Here is a 19,711-nt window from a genome sequence, read left to right as displayed (position 1 = left end):
TCCCGTCGGATCCCTCCCGAGGGCAGAAAGCCACTTCACGCCACCGAGGCGAGTTCAGCAGCTCGTGAGAACTCAAACCCCCTCCGGCTCTCCCCCCCTCCCTCCCCGCCCTAGCGGCGAGCGGGTGGGCGGGCCCCGATCAAGCCGACCGGCGAAGCCCGCCCAATCGGCGCCGGGCCAAACCCTCCGAGCCACTCCGGGAGCCCCTCCGGGCGGTTGAAATGCCCAATCGGCTCTCCGGCTGGCCGGGCTGGCCACGCCCCTAAATGCCCAGCGCCGCATCCTACCTGGCCAGCCGCGCGGCCAGGCTCAGTCGGGCTCCGGGCAGCGGCCAGGTCGGAGGTGCCGCCGCGCGGGGAAAACCGGAGGAGACTTTTTTTTTTTTCGTTTTCTTTCTCCCAGCCGGAGCGAAGAGGTGGGAAAAGCCGGCCGGCAGGCAGGCAAAAGCGCCGGACGCGCATCTCTCCGGCTGGCGTCCGGTCCGGACCGGGAGCGCTCTTGCCATGCTCAGAGGAAACCTTCCCGCCCTGCGCTGGGCGCTGCAGTGGTGGCTGCTGCTGCTGGCGGGGCTCTTGGTCTCGCCGCCCTGCGGAGGTAAGGACCGCAAGGTTGAACGCCTCGGAACCCGGCCGCTGCGGCGAAGGGAGGAGGAGGAGGAAAGCCGGAGCCACGCGACCCATCGTTCTGCAGCAGCAGGGGATGATGGGCGCGGGAGTGGCGTCCCTGGCTGGGAGAAATGAGGGTGGGGAGAAGGTAGAAGCAGGATCCTCCCCTCCCCTCCCTTCCCCACCGGCCGGAAGGAAGCTTGGTGGTTTGATCTCTTGGCTGGGAGGGGGTTCAGACGAACGTTTTAACCGGGTCGGGCAAAGCTTGACCCAAGGTGCTGACTTTGAGGCAGGGCTAATCTCTTTTTTTTCTTGGCTTAGCAAAGCTGGGCGAACTAGCCTGGGGTTTTTTTTTTTTACCGTTCTGGGTCTCGTGGGAAACCCAGGGAAGCGGCGCGCGCGCGGGGGGTGGGTGGGTGAGAGAATGAAGGGAACGGGGTTAAAGGTATCGTGGGAACGCAACCCTAAGGACTTGGGAGCCACTGAAATTCGGAGGTTTTGGAAGGGGTTCCAACCAGGTTTGGAATGCACCCCCCCTTGGTTGATCAGAGGGAGGCTTTGCAGAAGCGAACGTGGCTTTAAAAAACAACAACTCGGTTACAGTGTGTGTGAAAGCCCTAATAAGCAGGCATATACATAGAATGAAGGCTACTGCTAAGCTTGTAAGCCGCCCTGAGTCTTCGGAGAAGGGCGGGATATAAATGGAATTAAAATAAATAAAAAAAAATACAGTTTTTAACCCAATATTGGAAGCCATCCTAAGCAATAACCTGTCCAATGAGCTTTTCTGGTTGAGTGTTGATTTGTCAAAAGTGACACGCCTGAAAACAAAAAAAAAAAATCCCACTCAGGTAGAATAGCGTCCTGGACTTTTTATTTCTCCTGCTTTTCCTCTCTTCTTTTCCAGGAAATAATCCAGTGAAAAGCTTGTTCTTTCTAGATTGTCTGAATTCCCACCGGGATATTTTAACCTGGCTAAGTTTGCTCCTGATAGTTCATTTTATTTTATATTTTAACCTGGCTAAGTTTGCTCCTGATGGTTATCTCCATCTACCTTCTCAAAATGTAGATTTTTTTGCCCCTTTTCTCTCCAATGTTCCTGATTCTGTTGGATTTAGAGCAGCGGTGTCCAATGATGGCTGGGGAATTCTGGGAGTTGAAGTCCACAAGTCTTAAAAGTTTCCACCGTTATACCGTCGATCTAGTGGATTGAGAAGAGCACCTGATTTGTGTCCAACTTTGATTGCGTGTAATCTGTGGCTTGTTGGGATTTAATAGTTGTGGCAATATTGTGAGAGCCTGGCAAAAGAGTTTGCAGCAAGCCATCCATCCAGCAGATTCTTGCTTTGGCTACAGTGTTAGGGGATTGCAACTATTATAATTCGTTAACCTGGATTTTGTGAGTTGTGTGAACCCACTTCTTATGAGGTTGAAGATCTGGGTTGAAAGGGAATGGACGGAGGATAATGTCCCCAACATCTGCCAATCTGGCTGAAATGCTTCAGCAGATGTGAACAAACAACACAACTGCTTTGACTCCTTTGCAGGGTCTGCATAAGACTGATTTAAGGTCAAACGCTCATGGTGCTGATCTATACAGTTTTCTTGTTGGCCCTCAAAAGTGACTTGAGATGCGTGGCTTCCAAAATCAGCCATAGTCTGCTAACACAGTGTCGCCCCTTGCAAGACTTGTGTGTTGCAATAGTGCTAATTTAGTGATTACGCACGGAAAGGACTCTGCCATGAGGTTTGAACCTGAAGTCAAACCAGAGTTGATATTGTAGAAAAAGTAGACAGGGCAAATTGAATTATTGCATGTCTAATCCATAAGGCTGGATGTTGTTATTTTATTATTTTGCTTATTTGTTCATTTGTATCCCGCCTTTATTCTTTTTTATAAATAACTCAATGTGGTGAACATATCCAACAGCCTTCAGAAATCCTGAGTGCTCCATCACTGGAGGTTTTTCAGAAGAGACCAGAGTCAGTCACTTGTCTGAGATGGTTCTCCCGCGTGAGCAGGGGGCTGGACTAGAAGACCTCCAAGGTCCCTTCCAGCGCTATTCTATTCTAACACACCTTCCTTCTCCTATTTTCCACACAGCCACAGCCCTGCGAGGTGGGTTGGGCTGAGAGAGAAGGACTGGCCCAAACTCACCCAGAAAGCTTTTGTACCTAAGGAAGGACTAGAACTCACCGGCACCTGGTGATTGGCCCAAAGTCCCCTAGCCAGCTTTCATGGCTAAGATGGGACTTCACATCCAGCTTACAACGTGTGCCTTTTCCTTGAGTGCCAACCCTAGAAGTTACAAGTTGTTCCCCACGGAAGTGTGGTTGTGTGCGCTATTTCCTTCGTGAACCGGATCACGGCTTCGGCGGCTGAATTGCTCAGTGGGTGTAGGAATCCTGTTTGTGGCTGGAGATCTTTCAGAAAGATTTGAAAAAGGCTGAACGTAGAATCTTAGAGGCTGGAGGGACCTTGGAGATCTTCTAATCCAGGGCTCTTCAAACGTGGTCCCTTGATGACTTGTGGACTTCAGCTCCCAGAATTCCTCAGCCAGGCACGCGCCAAGTTTGAAGACCCCTGTTCTAATCCAACCCTCTCCTGAAGGAGGAGGCCTTTATAACAACGGTAGAGAACCTTGGCTCTTTTATGACTTGTGGGCTTCAATAGCCAGAATTCTTGAACCAGCCATGCTGATTCAGGAATTCTGGGAGTTGAAGTCCACAAGTCATGAAAGAGCCAAGGTTCCCTACCCCTGCCCTATACTATTCCGGACAAATGGCTGTCCAGTCTCTTTTTAAACACCTCCAGTGATGGAGCACCCACCACTTCTGGAGACAAGGTATTCTCCCGATTAATTGTTCTCACTGTCAAGAAATTCCTCCTTAGTTCCAGCTTGCTTCTCTCCTTGATGAGTTTCCACCCATTGCTTCTTGTCCTACCTTCAGGTGCTTTGGAGACTGGTTGACCACCCCCACCCCCCCACCTCTTCTCTGTGACAGCCCCTCCAAGTAATTGAGTCCAGAATTAATAATAATAAAGTTGGAAGGGACCTTGGAGGTCATCTAGTCCAACCCCCTGCTCAGGCAGGAAACCCTATAGTACCATTTCAGGCAAATGGCTGTCCAGTTGTAAGCCATTGTGATCATAAGTTGAGGACTCGATTGGACACAATTTTCCAACTTGTGTGTGTGTGTGTGTGTGTGTGTTTGTTCTGAAATGCCGTAGTCGTGAACTGAATCCATTTTCACCCACGCTTTCTCATCCCAGAAGCTTCTTCAGCATTTCCATTCTCCCACCATCCAGTCCTAGAGCTGAAGAAGCTTCTGGGACAAGAAGCGAAAGGTCTTCAAAGAAAAAACAAAGTCCAGTTGCCTCCTGAAAAAAACCACCTTTGGGAAAACCATAAACCTAGAGCTGGAATGTTTCACCCATGGAATGTTTCTGGTCAGAAACTGGTGGCCTTGGAAGCTGGGATGAACCCCGGTTTCCCCCGTTGGGGGTTTGCTGGACAGCTGCATTCAGACGGTCCGCTTTAACCAAGTTTGGAAGAGTCGGTGCCGAACGTGGTTTGGACTTCAGCTCGGCTTTCCTGTGGCGTGGAGGGCTTGAAACCGGGTTATTAGGTCAATTTAGCTTTCCACATAGTGGCAGAATCCTGCAACCAATTTCCCACCCATTTCATTCTGAAAGGAACCTTAAATCTAGTTTAAGTTAGGTTGGTTGCGTGGAACTCAAACAGAATTTTTTTTTGGGGGGGGGGTCATTTTAGGAGATTTTGGGATCCCTGCTCTGTATATTTATTTGTCAAATTCATCTTCTGCTCGTCTGGTGGTAGGAGGTGAGGCTAAATATGTGGCCGAAATTTTATTTTATTATTAAAGGATGAGAGGTAGATATAGGCGTGGCACTCCAGATATTCTGACTCCAGTGCCCATTACCTAGCAAAAGAGCCAGTGGTGGGGAATGATGGGAGTTGTAGTCCACCAACCCCTGCCCAACCCAGCAATAGACCAGAATCTATTTTTTCTTAGCAAATACGGCAGACACTTTTGTAAATGTCTTCCCCTTTTCCCTCCTGGCTTTCCGTAAATTTACATCCGAGGTTTGTAGACGATTATTAATCCTGTGTGTCTGGTTTGTTTGTTTGTTTATTTATTTATTTTATATTTATTTATTTATTTATTTATTTATTTATTTATTTATTTATTTATTTCGCATTGTTCACTGTATAGTTGGCTTCCTATACTGCTTCAGATTAACCCAACAGAGAGGGCACAAAAATCACGGCAATATAACATTGATGAGAAACTAAAAATTGGTAAAAACTAACCACAGGATATGGGTTGTTTATGAAGATTGAATGTAACGAAGATATGTATGAGCCAAAAAATTTGTTGATAAATGTAAGGATGTTTTTATTGAGTTGATATAATTCGAACTGCACTAGCTTGCATATGAGACAGTAAACGTTAAGGGGAAAAGAGAAGAAATATCTGAAGTTGTAACCTGAGATTTGCACTAAAGATTTTGTTATCGAACTACGGATTAACCCAGTCACCACGTTGCTTTTTAAATAAGGTAAAGGTTCCCCCGCACATGCATGCTAGTCGTTTCCGACTAGGGGCCGGTGCTCATCTCCGTTTCAAAGCCGAAGAGCCAGAGCTTCTCCGAGGACATCTCCGTGGTCATGTGGCCAGCGCACGGAATGCAGTTACCTTCCCACCGGAGTGGTCCCTATTTTTCTACTTGCATTTTTACGTGCTTTCGAACTGCTAGGTTGGCAGAAGCTGGGACGAGTAACAGGCACTCACTCTGTTACGCAGCACTCGGGACCTTCTGAGGTCGACAAGCTCAGCCTCCTAAAATGTTATTTTTTTAAAAAAAATCATGGCAATATGTTAAATAAAGGAAACTTTCAGAGACCCACCACCTTGCTTATCCCAACTGTAAAAAAAAATTCTTCTGGCTATTAATCTTTAAAAGCAAAAGGAAGATTCCCCAGGCTCACCCCAGCCCACTCACCCATCCATGCACTAACCCGGTTCAACCCAGCTTAGCTTTTTCCCAATCAGCCAAAGGTGGCTAGATACTGCCCCTTCTTAAAGCAGGTTTTTGTCTCTGCGGCCTCAAGAAGAGACTTTTTTTTTTGTTGTTCCCCTGTGTCGGAAAGACGGGGTGAAAAACTCCGAAAAGCAGGCAAGCTTGGAAGATTCGCCTTAACTCCTTTTACAGCCTCCAGAGTGAGGCTAAACAGCAAGGAAAAGAGTTTGGGATTATAGATAGACATTGCCCTACGGCCACAATTGAGCCTAAAATTTCTGTCGCTAAGCAAGACAGTTGTTAAGTGAGTTTTTATTTATTTATTTATTTATTTATTTATTTATTTATTTATTTATTTATTTATTTATTATTGGGACTTATATGCCGCCCTATCTCCCGAAGGACTCAGGGCGGATAACAACAGTAACATATAATAAATACAGAAGTTAAGATAAAAATTAAAATTAAAGGCCTCTGTACAATAAATTAAAATTAAAATAAATTGCTTTTTTCGGCCCCGGTGTAACAGTCACTAAAATGAAAGATTGTAAATTGAGGACTTACCTATACAACAGGGCTTGCGTTGCAGGGGATTTGCCAGCAGAGAAAACCCCCCCCCCATACCTGACTCTCTTCGTGGGAGCAGTTGAAAGAAAACCCCCCCATTTTTCTTTTTCCCCCTTGCTGGGAGCACACTAGGAAAATTCTCCCTATTTAAGTTGATTGACTGGACCAGCTGAATAATGGCGCTGCTTGTAAACTAGCCCTACATGATATGCCTCTAACCATCAATCTCCACCTTTCTTGGGTGAAGGAGCCTTCTTCAAGTAGGGATATTTCCATAAATTGGTTGGATGTTCTAGCTTTGTCTTTGCGGCCTATTAGTAATACTGCCACCTAGACCAGGGGTCCCCAACCGTGGCAACTTTTAAGACTTGTGGACTTCAATTCCCAGAATTCCCCAGCCAGCCATGCTGGCTGGGGAATTCTGGGAGTTGAAGTCCACAGGTCTTAAAGTTGCTAAAGTTGGGGACCCCTGGCCTAGACCACTAAACCATGAATACGATGAATGATTGAGAGAACTGGGTATGTCTAGTTGTCAACATCCATCTCCAGAATCCAAATAAAACTCCAGGTTCATTCCGTCTCCGAAAAACGTACTTCTTTATTGAATACACTGTGTGGTGATGTCGAAGTAAAACTAACTCTGAGGTTTCAGCACCAGTGGGAACCGTCTGCTTCAAATCCACACCTGTTATGAAGTGGTATTTTAAGTCCCCACTGCTAGGAGTTAGATCCTGACCGGCTCAAGGTTGACTCAGCCTTCCATCCTTCCGAGGTGGGTAAAATGAGGACCTAGATGGTTGGGGGCGATAGGCTGATTCTCTAAACCGCTTAGAGAGGGCCGTAAAGCACTGTGAAGCGGTATATAAGTGTAAGTGCTATTGCTGTTGCTAACTGCCGACTGCCAGGAGTTCGATCCTGACCGGCTCAAGGTTGACTCAGCCCTTCATCCTTCCGAGGTGGGTAAAATGAGGACCCAGATTGTTGGGGGTGATAGGCTGATTCTGTAAACCGCTTAGAGAGGGCCATAAAGCACTGTGAAGCGGTATATAAGTGTAAGTGCTATTGCTAACTCTGTCAAGGTTGACTCAGCCTTCCATCCTTCTGAGTACTATTGCTATTCTCCAGAATTTTTCCAGTGGCCGCAGGTTGGTCTAGATGACCTTTTGAGTCCTTGCGTTTGAGATTCCGGGAGTTGCACCTGAAATCGTAACCACTCACCTGAACAGGTGCTTCCACCACTCCAAGATAACTTGGGGAGAGGTGAGTGGTAACAAAAGGGCTTTTTATCTGTCTCTGAACAATCTGGGTTGTGAAATGAGAATGTGAGGAAGGATTGCTTGATATCTGACAAGTGGAATTCCCCCCTCCTTTTTTTTTCTTCCAATCCTCTCCCCCCCACCAGCTGCAGTGTGACCTTGACAAGTCATTTCATCCTGCTGCAGGGTTGTGTGGTGTGTGTGAGCATGGCATGTAGACATTTGGACTACAGCGGGGGTAGGCAACCTCGGCTCTTTTAGGACTCATGGACTTCAACTCCCAGAATTCCTGAGCCAGCCACGCTGAGGGGAAAGGGAGAGGTTTCCAAGCTGAGCCATGCTGGCTCAGGAATTCTGGGAGTTGAAGTCCACGAGTCATAAAAGAGCCAAGGTTGCCTACCCCTGGCCTAGGCCACTTTATGAGTCGTGGACTTCAACTCCCAGAATTCCTGAGCCAGCCACGCTGAGGGGAAAGGGACAGGTTTCCAAGCTGAGCCATGCTGGCTCAGGAATTCTGGGAGTTGAAGTCCACGAGTCATAAAAGAGCCAAGGTTGCCTACCCCTGGCCTAGGCCGCTTTATGACTCGTGGACTTCAACTCCCAGAATTCCTGAGCCAGCCATGCTGAGGGGTAAGGGAGAGGTTTCCAAGCTGAGCCATGCTGGCTCAGGAATTCTGGGAGTTGAGGTCCACGAGTCATAAAAGACCCAAGGTTGCCTGCTCCTGGACTACAGTATCCAGATACCACATCCACCCTGGGTAGGAAGTGGGGATTATGGAAGCTGCAGTTAGATGTATCTGAAGCACCCATTGCAGGTCATTTACTAGAGGAAGAATTAATGGCCACTCTGTTTTTTTTAAAAAAAATATCTCTAGTTTCTATTAGCTTCTAATAGATTTGGTTTGCAAAGGATGCTGGCTAAGGCCTTTTCTGCAATTCTCCAATTGCATGAAAGCTAAATTAACCAAAAAGGCTGAGTCGTGCTCAGACATCCAAAGAGTCACCAGGTTTCATTCGTTGTGTGAACAAAGGCAGCTGTGGAAATGAGTTGTAAAAATGTGAGTCAGCTGTCATTTTTCTCCTGGGTGGCTGAACTGGTCGGGTGAATGGAGATCTTCTTTTAGCACAGTCTGGGGAAAACGTCAATAAATGAGACCAGGGTCACCCGATCTCTGTTTGTAAACTTCTCAACCAGCTTCCAACAAGCAAAGTCAGTGGGGGGAAGCCAGGCTTGCTTATAACGACCTCATGATTCACTTAACAACCAGGGCAAAAAGGTTGGAAAATGGAGCTCAGCTCACTTAACCATTGCCTTGCTTTAGTTAAAAATGTTTTCGTGGTCATAAGTCGAGGGCTGTCTATCTCCCAGTGCATCAAACCAGGGCTGACCATGCTGGAGAAAATAATCCCCCTCTAATGTTCTTCTCTGCTGCTTTTCCCCCACCATTGCTTGCTGGGGAATTCTGGGAGTTGACTTCCAGCCATCTTAAAGTTGCTGAGGTGGAGAAAACTCAGTCTAATCCTTTGGGGTCCTTTTCCAGAGGTGACTAACTTTTTGCCTTTATTTTACACTCATTCATCGCCGATTCATCCTTAGCGCCCCCCCCCCCCCTTTCCTCAGCCTTTCCCAAACGGATCTGAAATATTCCGGTGACGTTCAGTTTTCCTGGTGGTTTCGCCTAATCTAATCGGAGCGATACGTAAAATGGCGCCCTCGCTGTGTCTTAACCACGAATTCCACTCCACGGCTCTCAAAAATTGGATTGAATTTCCAACCTCACATCCTGCTTTCTTTCCTTCTCACGTCACAGATCTTTCTAGTCCCCTGGAACTGGGTGGACAATAAGCTTAAATAAATTAATTTGTGAATGCTCCAAGTTTTAAAGAAGAGATTAGATAGTCATTTGTCTGAAATGATATAGGGTTTCCTTCCTGAGCAGGGGGTTGGACTAGAAGACCTCCAAGGTCCCTTCCAACTGTTATTCTATTCCATTCCATTCCATATTTTCTATTCTATTCTATTCTATTCTATTCTATTCTATTCTATTCTATTCTATTCTATTCTATTCTATTCTATTCTATTCTATTCTGTGTTTTTATTCTGTTCTCTGTTCTATTCTCTTCTATATTCTATATTCCACATTCTATATTCTATTCAAGTTATTGTCGCAGGATGTAAGCTGTTCCAAATAAAGCTGCCTTTTGCAATTGACTGATGATGATTTTAAATTAAAATCTTGGGCCCTTTGAAAATTCTCCTCTTTCCTCCGATTTTACATCTAGCTTTTATTACACACACTCCTTGTTCTCTTCTTTTCTTCCTCCCCTTAGCCCAGTTTCATAACTTGTTGGTAATTCGTATCTTGCTAATTTCAGCTCAGTGCAATTAGAACATTTGTGGGTGTTCCCAATCACACAACTGGGGCAAGGGGGAAAAAAACACATTTAAATGAATTGTAGACTTGCCTAGATTTTGGTAGGCACAGTTATTCTTTGAAAAGGCACATTTCCCTGGATGTGGAAAATACATTAACTACGTATAGGTATGAAGGAGAAAGAATTAGAGCCTAACTAGAGATAATGATAATAATAATTTGTTAAACATATGCTATCAGGCTTTAAAGATAATGGTAATAACAATTTATTAAACATACACTATCTGATCCTGGGCGGTTCACAACCATCCAGTAAAGAAATCACTAATAAAACTTAATTAAGCTGACTTTGTAATAATGCTGCTTGGAGGGGGGGGGGCAAAAGCCCTAATAAGCAGGCATATACATAGAATGAAGGCTATTGCTGAGCACATTGATTTGTGCTTAGAGTGTAAGCCGCCCTGAGTCTTCGGAGAAGGACGGGATATAAATGGGATTAAAATAAAATAAATAAAAACCAATAAAATATCAAAAATGCAGAAACCACACATAATTATGCAAGTTACCCCATGTTTGTCTGTGACTCAGCACACAGCCCATACCCCTTCATATATAAATTGCAAGGAAGCTGGCTTGCAAGCTGATGTCTTAGACAGAAACCCTTGCTTAACTAACGTATGCAGCCCGATTTAAAATAAGCGGGTAGGGACAGATAGTCCTCCACTTACGACCACATTAACCCCCAAATTTCTGTTGCTAAGCGAAACGTTTGCTAAATATGGGTCATTTGCTAAGCGTCTGAATTTTGACCACGGGGATGCTGCAACGGTCCTAAGTGTAGAAAAAGAGATAACTTTGAAGGGTCACTGAACTTTTGTAAGGCGAGGACTACCTGGAAGTGAATGTCTGGATTTTATTTTGCCCTGTCGTCGTCGCATCTCTAGCGGCTTCTCTGTGTGTGTGTGTGGGGGGGGGTTGTGGGTGTTTGTGTTTAGAGAACAGGAGACATGAGTTGCTGATGCAGGAACACACTCCCAAACCGTCGCCCAAGGCAGCCTCCACGTAGTAAAGCGATTGTAAATTCCTTCCGTGTGCTGCTTAGAATTCCGCACACCTACACAGTGGAACTCAAGAGTGGCTGAGTTTGGATCCCAGGCACTCGGTCCCAAAGTCATCTGAGCAAAAGGCACATGAGAGGCATGTTTGAGTTGGTGCCAGGCATTCCTAGCAGGGGAAAAGATTAAAAACAGCTTCTTTTGAAGGACGCTGATCTTCTCCAGAACTTAATGGCTGAGTCATGGAGGTGGAATCCTTGCCATGTGCAAAAAAATTCAGCCCCGGTGGAAATAAATAGTCCACAGGAGGGGGGAAAAACAACCCACCTGCTTTTTCCCACGACTTGTAGGTGGCAATTTCGTCTTGGTTCTCCAGAGTGGGTGGCCCGTAAGATTTTAGGCCACCCCTCCAAATATTAACGGGAAACTAAAAATTGAGAAAAACGAATTAGGATCTTGATTGTCCATAAAGACTGGATGTTAAAATAACTGGGATATCTACAAGCTAAACATTACTGATACCGTAAATGCCAGAATGTTATTTTTTATTTCATTGATATGATAAGAATTGTATTAGTTTAAATGTGAGATAGTAAGTACCAAGGGGGAAAGAGGGGAAATACGGTATTTCATGTGGTATTTTCGAGATTCGCATTAAAGAGATCTGGATGTCGCTGAATTAATCGGCTAACCCAGCCGCCACGTTGCTTTTCAAATACTTAAATGTAAAATTAGAAAAATCAATAAAACTTTTCTTAAAAAAACAAACAAAAAGGTTTTAGGCCATCCCAGTTATCTTTTGCAAAATGTCCTATTTTCTATAATTATTCCCACGAGGGAGCAAATGACTGGAGGAACTGGGTATGACGAGTCTTAACGAAGAGGTGATATGAAAACAATCTTCCTGTACTTCAGGAGCTCTCACAAAGAAGAGAGGGTCACCTCCGTCTCCAAAGCACCTGAGGTAACGGATAGAAGCCTATCAAGGAGAGATCGAGGCCTAGAAACAAGGAGAAATTTCCTGAACAGAAGAATTAAATCAGTGGAGAATGACTTGATTCCAGAAGTTGTTGGGCGCTCCAGCACTGGAGGCTTTCAAGAAGAGACTGGACAGCCATATTTGTCTGAAATGGTCTAGGGTCTCCTGCTTGAGCAGGGGGTTGGACTAGATGACCTCCAAGGTCCCTTCCAGCCCTATGATTCTGTGTTCTAAGGACCTTCGCCAGTTGGAGGTTTTAGACATTTCATTTCCCCAGCAGGGAAAGAATGGTTAATTTTTAGAATAGAATTAGAAATAGAAATAGAATAAGAAATAGAAATAGAAATAGAATAGAATAGAATAAGAAATAGAATTAGAAATAGAATAGAATAGAATTAGAAATAGAATAGAAATAGAAACAGAATAGAATAGAATAAGAAATAGAATCAGAATTAGAAAAAGAATAGAATTAGAATTAGAATAGAATAGAATAGAATAGAATAGAATAGAATAGAATAGAATAGAGCTGGAAGGGACCTTGGAGGTCTTCTAGTCCAGCCCCTTGCTCAAGCAGGAGAACCTACACCATCTCAGACAAGTGGCTGTCCAGTCTCTTCTTAAAAACTTCCAGTGTTGGAGCATTCACAGCTTCTGGAGGCAGGTTGTTCCACTGGTTAATTGTCCTCACTGTCAGGAAGTTTCTCCTTAATTCCAGGTTGCTTCTGTCTTTGGTTAGTTTCCAACCATTGTTTCTCGTCCTGCCTTCTGGTGCTTTGGAGAATAATTTGACCCCCCTCTTCTTTGTGGCAGCCCCTCAAATACTGGAACACTGCTATCGTGTCTCCCCTATTTCTTCTTTTCTTTAGACCAGGGGTGTAAAACTCAATTTCATTGAGGGCTGTATCAGCATTGCGGTTGCCCTCAGGGGGCCGGGTGGGTGTGGCCTGGGTGGGCGTGGCCTACTGGGTGGGCGTGGCTAAAGTGGGTATGGCCTACTGGGTGGGCGTGGCCAGCTCTACATCATTCGCATCAAGGGTGCCTATGGGGGCCTGGGCAGGAGTGGGACAGATCTGAGGGTCTCTGGCAGGAGGAGGGTCTCTGGGCCAGGGCCAAGGCAGTGGGGGCCGTTCCCTCACTGTTTCCAGGATGGCTTTGCGGGCCGCATGAAACCACTTCGCGGGCCGGATCTGGCCCTGGGCCTTGTGTTTGACATGTCTGCTTTAGACTATCCAAACCCAAGTCCTGCAGACCATTCTTCGTATGCTTTAGTCTACAGGCCTTGGATCATTTTAGTTGCTCTTCTCTGAATTTTTTCCAAACTCTCAACATCTTTTTTGTGATACAGTGACCCAAATTGGCTGCAGTATTCCAGGTCTGGTCTCACTAGGGTTTTGTAAAGCGGTACTAACACTTTGCGTGATTTATTTACGTATAAGCATGCAGGTACATACAGATGTATGCATATAGCATGTTTATATGTGTGTTACGTGTGTGTGCACATTTGAAGCAGGCAACAGGGTTTCATTTTTAATGTGTGCCAGTGTGCCCACAGTAAAAAAAAAAATGAAAATACAGGTTATCTATCTATTTACCCTACGCAGGTATTCCTTGATTTATGATCGCAATTGAACCAGAATTTCCATTGCTAAGCAAGGCGGTTGTTTTAAGTGCGTTGCGCTCAATTTTACAACCTTCGCGGCATGGCTGTTAAGCAAGTCGCTGCAGCGAATCACTTGGTCATTAAGCGAATCCGGCTTCCTCCATTGACTTTGCTTTGCCAGAAGCTACTTGTAAGGTCACAAGATGGTGGTCATATTATCTGGGGATGCTGTTGTGAATACATGCTGTTTGCCAAGTGCCCGAATTTTGATCCCATATTCGTAGCGATGCTAAGATAATTATAAGCACCAGGGCCAGTTTAAGTCATTTTTCAGTGCCTTGTTCGAACGGTCGCTAAACAGATGCTCCTAAGTCAAGGACCACCTGGATACTCGTAGATAAGGCACCCCTTTGTATTTTTAACTCGGAAAAATGTGTCATCTGCACCCCGCCTCATGGGAAGATGTGTCACACTGCATATTTGGGACATGCCTGGGACATGAGTAAAATCTCACTTTGTGTGAATAATTTGAAAGGATGTGACTTACGAAGGGCGATTTTCAATATGTGCTTTCTTTAAAGGGGAGAAATGAATCTGTACGTACCAAGTTTTTCCTTCTAGTTTAGCTAAGCTGGCCTTTCCCGGGAAAGGAACATTTGGGCTGGGGAAAATCTTGATTCTCCAAAGGTTAAAAAAACGCCTTGGAGATCAAAGGACGTTTGGTGCTGAGCCATTCTTTTTAAGATCCCTCGGCTGTTTATTAATTTCTGTTGGGCAAATCAGATAAGTTTCTCTCAGAGGCCGGATGGGAAGGGATTTTTCCGTCCAGTCTAAAAAGCAGGAAGATCAGAAAAGGCCTCTCCCCTTGCAGACCCGAAACAGGGAAGTTGATAATTTGAAATAAAATGACCCTCGGATCCGTAGTGTTTATTGTGGTTGAGTTTCGGGGTTTTTTTTCCTCTCTCAAAGTCTCCAGAACCGCGGTTCAGCGGCCTCCGAAAATAAATAATTTGGGCATGCAAATGTCAAATGGGTGATGAATATGAGTTGGTCATTTTGTCTGAAACTGTATAGAGTTTCCTGCCTGAACAGGGGGCTGGACTAGAAGACCTCCAAGGTCACAACTCTTCTCCTTCTCCTTCTCCTTCTGATGATGATGATGATGATGATGATTTATTATTAATCATCGCACAGTCAGCCAGATGTTCAGACTGGATTTGGCATTTTTGTCTACCTATCGAGTCCTTACCAAGGACCTTGGATAGGCAGCTGTGGATGTTGGATGGTGTTAAATAATAATAATAATAATAATAATAATAATAATAATAATAATAATAATAATAATAATAATAATAATAATAATAGTAGTAGTAGTAGTAGTTTGGCATTTTTGTCTACCTTTCGAGTCCTTACCAAGGACCTGGGATAGGCAGATGTGGATGTTTGATGGTATTACAGATCTCGTCGCAGGATGGAAGCAGTTCCTAGTAAGGCCGCCTTTTGCAATTGACTGATGGTGAATTTGTCAATGCCAATGGTGTTCAAGTGGTGCTCCAGTTGTTTTGGGATTGCATCGAAAGCACTTAGTAGTAGTGGTAGTAGTAGTAGTATTTAAGGGGCAGAGAGGGGTCTTCTGTTTAATAAACCTATACACCTAGGAGTAAATGCAGCGTTTGCTGTCTTAAACTTTGCAGCATGTCTGCCCAGGAGAATTAAGACAAGTCTTGGACAACTTTAAAGAAACACGGAGTTAACATTTGCATCACCTAATAACGAGGATTTTTCCAAGTGGAGTACAACACAGTCCATCGGGGGTTTGAGGAGGAAAATATTAGAATGAACAATTAATTAATATCATTTGCATGCCACCCAACTCTTATAGACTCTGGGCAGCTCACACCACCAACAAAAATATCGCAAAGTTAATAATGCAAAAGATAAGGATATAACCAATGTCATGTGTCTCATCCTGTTTAAATTTCCATTTTGGGGGGCTGTGCGTGCTTTATAATGTGCACAATGCATTTGTACACAGAGGTAATTTTTGATTTGCAACCATTCTTTTAGTGACAATTTGAAGTTACAGTAGCACTGGGAAAAGTGAATTATAATCGGTCCTCACAGGAGGCACGAGAATATAAAATGAGAACTACCCCCCCCCAACTTCCCTTCTAGCATTGATAATGTTATCTAGTTGGGTGATGGGCAAGAAAACCACCCAGCTCAGAGACCACCAAGGACCCCACAGTCCTCCTCCTCCTCCTCTCCACTAACCCTATTCGCTCCCTTCTAGCATTGATGATGTAACCTAGTTGGGTCATGAAACATCTGCAAGAAAACCCAGCCAAGCTCAGAGAGCACCAGGGACCCTGAGATACAAGTGTTCTGAATGGAAAAATATATTTAAAATGAAATAAATTGGTTATTTAAATTGATAAAATAGCCTAAACATAGGTTATTTTTAATGGAATGTCCAGGTTACCTTATCTGAAGCTGACCTTGATTCCTGGTGGCTACATGGACACATCCATCTAATTTTCTTGGCAACAAGGCAAAAATAGTTTGCCGTGGAGTCCTGGATTTCTTCCAAAATGTTTCTCAACTTCAACCATCTACAGGGAGTGCAGAATTATTAGGCAAGTTGTATTTTTGAGGATTAATTTTATTATTGAACAACAACCATGTTCTCAATGAACCCAAAAAACTCATTAATATCAAAGCTGAATATTTTTGGAAGTAGTTTTTAGTTTGTTTTTAGTTATAGCTATTTTAGGGGGATATCTGTGTGTGCAGGTGACTATTACTGTGCATAATTATTAGGCAACTTAACAAAAAACAAATATATACCCATTTCAATTATTTATTTTTACCAGTGAAACCAATATAACATCTCAACATTCACAAATATACATTTCTGACATTCAAAAACATAACAAAAACAAATCAGTGACCAATATAGCCACCTTTCTTTGCAAGGACACTCAAAAGCCTGCCATCCATGGATTCTGTCAGTGTTTTGATCTGTTCACCATCAACATTGCGTGCAGCAGCAACCACAGCCTCCCAGACACTGTTCAGAGAGGTGTACTGTTTTCCCTCCTTGTAAATCTCACATTTGATGATGGACCACAGGTTCTCAATGGGGTTCAGATCAGGTGAACAAGGAGGCCATGTCATTAGATTTCCTTCTTTTATACCCTTTCTTGCCAGCCACGCTGTGGAGTACTTGGACGCGTGTGATGGAGCATTGTCCTGCATGAAAATCATGTTTTTCTTGAAGGATGCAGACTTCTTCCTGTACCACTGCTTGAAGAAGGTGTCTTCCAGAAACTGGCAGTAGGACTGGGAGTTGAGCTTGACTCCATCCTCAACCCGAAAAGGCCCCACAAGCTCATCTTTGATGATACCAGCCCAAACCAGTACTCCACCTCCACCTTGCTGGCGTCTGAGTCGGACTGGAGCTCTCTGCCCTTTACCAATCCAGCCACGGGCCCATCCATCTGGCCCATCAAGACTCACTCTCATTTCATCAGTCCATAAAACCTTAGAAAAATCAGTCTTGAGATATTTCTTGGCCCAGTCTTGACGTTTCAGCTTGTGTGTCTTGTTCAGTGGTGGTCGTCTTTCAGCCTTTCTTACCTTGGCCATGTCTCTGAGTATTGCACACCTTGTGCTTTTGGGCACTCCAGTGATGTTGCAGCTCTGAAATATGGCCAAACTGGTGGCAAGTGGCATCTTGGCAGCTGCACGCTTGACTTTTCTCAGTTCATGGGCAGTTATTTTGCGCCTTGGTTTCTCCACACGCTTCTTGCGACCCTGTTGACTATTTTGAATGAAACGCTTGATTGTTCGATGATCACGCTTCAGAAGCTTTGCAATTTTAAGAGTGCTGCATCCCTCTGCAAGATATCTCACTATTTTTGACTTTTCTGAGCCTGTCAAGTCCTTCTTTTGACCCATTTTGCCAAAGGAAAGGAAGTTGCCTAATAATTATGCACACCTGATACAGGGTGTTGATGTCATTAGACCACACCCCTTCTCATTACAGAGATGCACATCACCTAATATGCTTAATTGGTAGTAGGCTTTCGAGCCTATACAGCTTGGAGTAAGACAACATGCATAAAGAGGATGATGTGGTCAAAATACTCATTTGCCTAATAATTCTGCACTCCCTGTATTTCCTCCTCCACTATGCAAACCCCACTCTCTCCCTCCTAGCACTGGTGTTGTTCCCTAGTTGGGTCATGAAACATCTGCAAGAAAACCACCCAGCTCAGAGAGCACCAAGGACCCCACAGTTCTTCTCCTTTTCTTTCTCCTTCTTCCCCTTCATTCCTTCTTCTTCTCCTCCTTCTCCTCTCCACAAACCCCACTCTTTCCAGCAATGATGATGTTGCCTAGTTGGGTCATGAAACATCTGCAAGAAAACCACCCAGCTCAGAGAGCACCCAGGACCCCACAGACTTTTTCCTCCTCCTCCTCCTCCTCCTCCTCCTCCTCCTCTTCAGAAACCCAACTCTTTTAGTATTGATGATGTTCCCTAGTTGGGTCATGAAACGTCTACAAGAAAACTACCCAGCTCAGAGAGCACCAAGGACCCCTCAGTTCACCTCCTCATCCCCACAAACCCCTCCTTCTCCTCGTCCCTTCCTCGTCCCTTCCTCCCCACCTCCTTTCTAGCACCAGTGGGTCGTGCAACATCTGCAAGAAACAAATCAAGCTCAGAGACCCCACTGTTCAACCCTGAACTATAATTACTTCCTTCTCTATGTATACTTCTATCTGCAACTTCATAAAACTTGACATAATTTCTGCCGGACGTCACGGTGTTCTCTGCCACATGACTGGATTGTAGACGGAGCTGTAGCCATCCTGAAACATTTTTTTTTTCTTTTCTGCGTCCAGAGTACAGCACAGCCTTTCCCCGCACGAAAGTTAATCGAAGCAGTTTAATTAAAACGACAACATTTTAGGATATGTTTCAACTACTGGTTGAGTATTTAAGCAACCGGAACATTTGATAACGTTCAGCTTTAGCGTTCGTTGAATTATTCCTTGAACACGTCACTCCGGAATCATTTATACTGAACGTTGGCTTTAAAAAAAATTAATAAGAAAGGGAAGGGAAGAAGAAAGAAAGAAAGAAAGAAAGAAAGAAAGAAAGAAAGAAAGAAAGAAAGAAAGAAAGAAACTTGCTTTAGAAATTTAGCCTTTCCCACAGACGTACTACCCACTCCTGCAAAAAATAAAGTATTGCTATTGAGTGATAAATCTCACACATAGAAAGAAAACTTAGATAAAATGTTTTATCGATGGCATTTGCCACCAAGAAGATTAGCAAAAATGTTTAAAAACATGTCAGAGAAAGGTTGGAAATGTAAACACAAACCAGGTACTTATTATCATATGTGGTGGACATGTGTTAAAGCAAGGAGATATTGGACAATAATCCACACTTGGTTAGAAAAAAATGTTAGAGAAACACATAGACTGTAAACCTGATATTTTTTTTTTGCTAGGTATAATGCCAGAAAAACCTGATAAGCAAAGTACATATTTGATCCTACATGTGATAACAACGGCAAGAATTATATTTGCACAACATTGGTGTTGTCTCTAGGAAGCTGCCTTCCAATATTTGAGGGACTTCCACAGAGAAGAGGTCAACCTCTTCTCCGAAGCACCTGAAGGCAGGAGAAGAAGCAACAGATGGAAACTAATCAAGGAGAGCATCAGCCTAGAATTAAGGAGAACTTTCCTGGCAGTTAGACCAATCTATCTGTGGAACTCCTTGCCTCTAGAAGTTGTGGGTGCTCCAGAATACAAATAAGATGTTGAGACTTGGGAAGAGTGCAGAGAAGAGCAACAAAGATGATGAGTGGGCTGGAGGCTAAAGCAGTTGCAGGAATTGGGTAGGTCTAGTTCAGGGGTAGGCAATCTCGGCTCCTTTATGACTCATAGCTGACTCAGGAATTCTGGGAGTTGAAGTCCATGAGTCATAAAAGAGCCGAGGTTGTCTATCCCTGGTCTAGTTTAATGAAGAGAAGGACGGGGGGGGGGGGGCATGATAGCACTCTTCCAATATCTGAGGGGCTTCTACAAAGATGAGGGGGGGTGTCAAACTATTTTCCAAAGCACCAGAAGGCAAGACGAGAAACAATGGATGGAAATTAACCAAGGAGCGAGAGGCAACCTAGAACTAAGGAGAAGTTTCCTGACAGTGA

At 44.4% G+C, this 19,711-nt stretch overlaps 1 protein-coding gene across 1 annotated transcript in view; it reads left to right on the top strand.

The window, feature by feature from the left end:
• Nucleotides 1–341: 341 nt before the first annotated feature.
• Nucleotides 342–19,711, top strand: part of LOC310642426 (uncharacterized protein) — a 37,409-nt gene continuing 18,039 nt past the window's right edge. The window contains exon 1 of the mRNA XM_083366141.1: nucleotides 342–594. Within this exon, the coding sequence (XP_083222267.1) occupies nucleotides 504–594 (91 nt within the window). The 5' untranslated portion in view covers nucleotides 342–503. The remainder of the gene's footprint in view (nucleotides 595–19,711) is intronic.

Source organism: Vipera ursinii, assembly GCF_947247035.1.
Source record: "Vipera ursinii genome assembly, chromosome: 6".
Classification (NCBI taxonomy): Eukaryota; Metazoa; Chordata; class Lepidosauria; order Squamata; family Viperidae; genus Vipera; species Vipera ursinii.
This window is presented reverse-complemented; position numbering and strand designations above follow the sequence as displayed.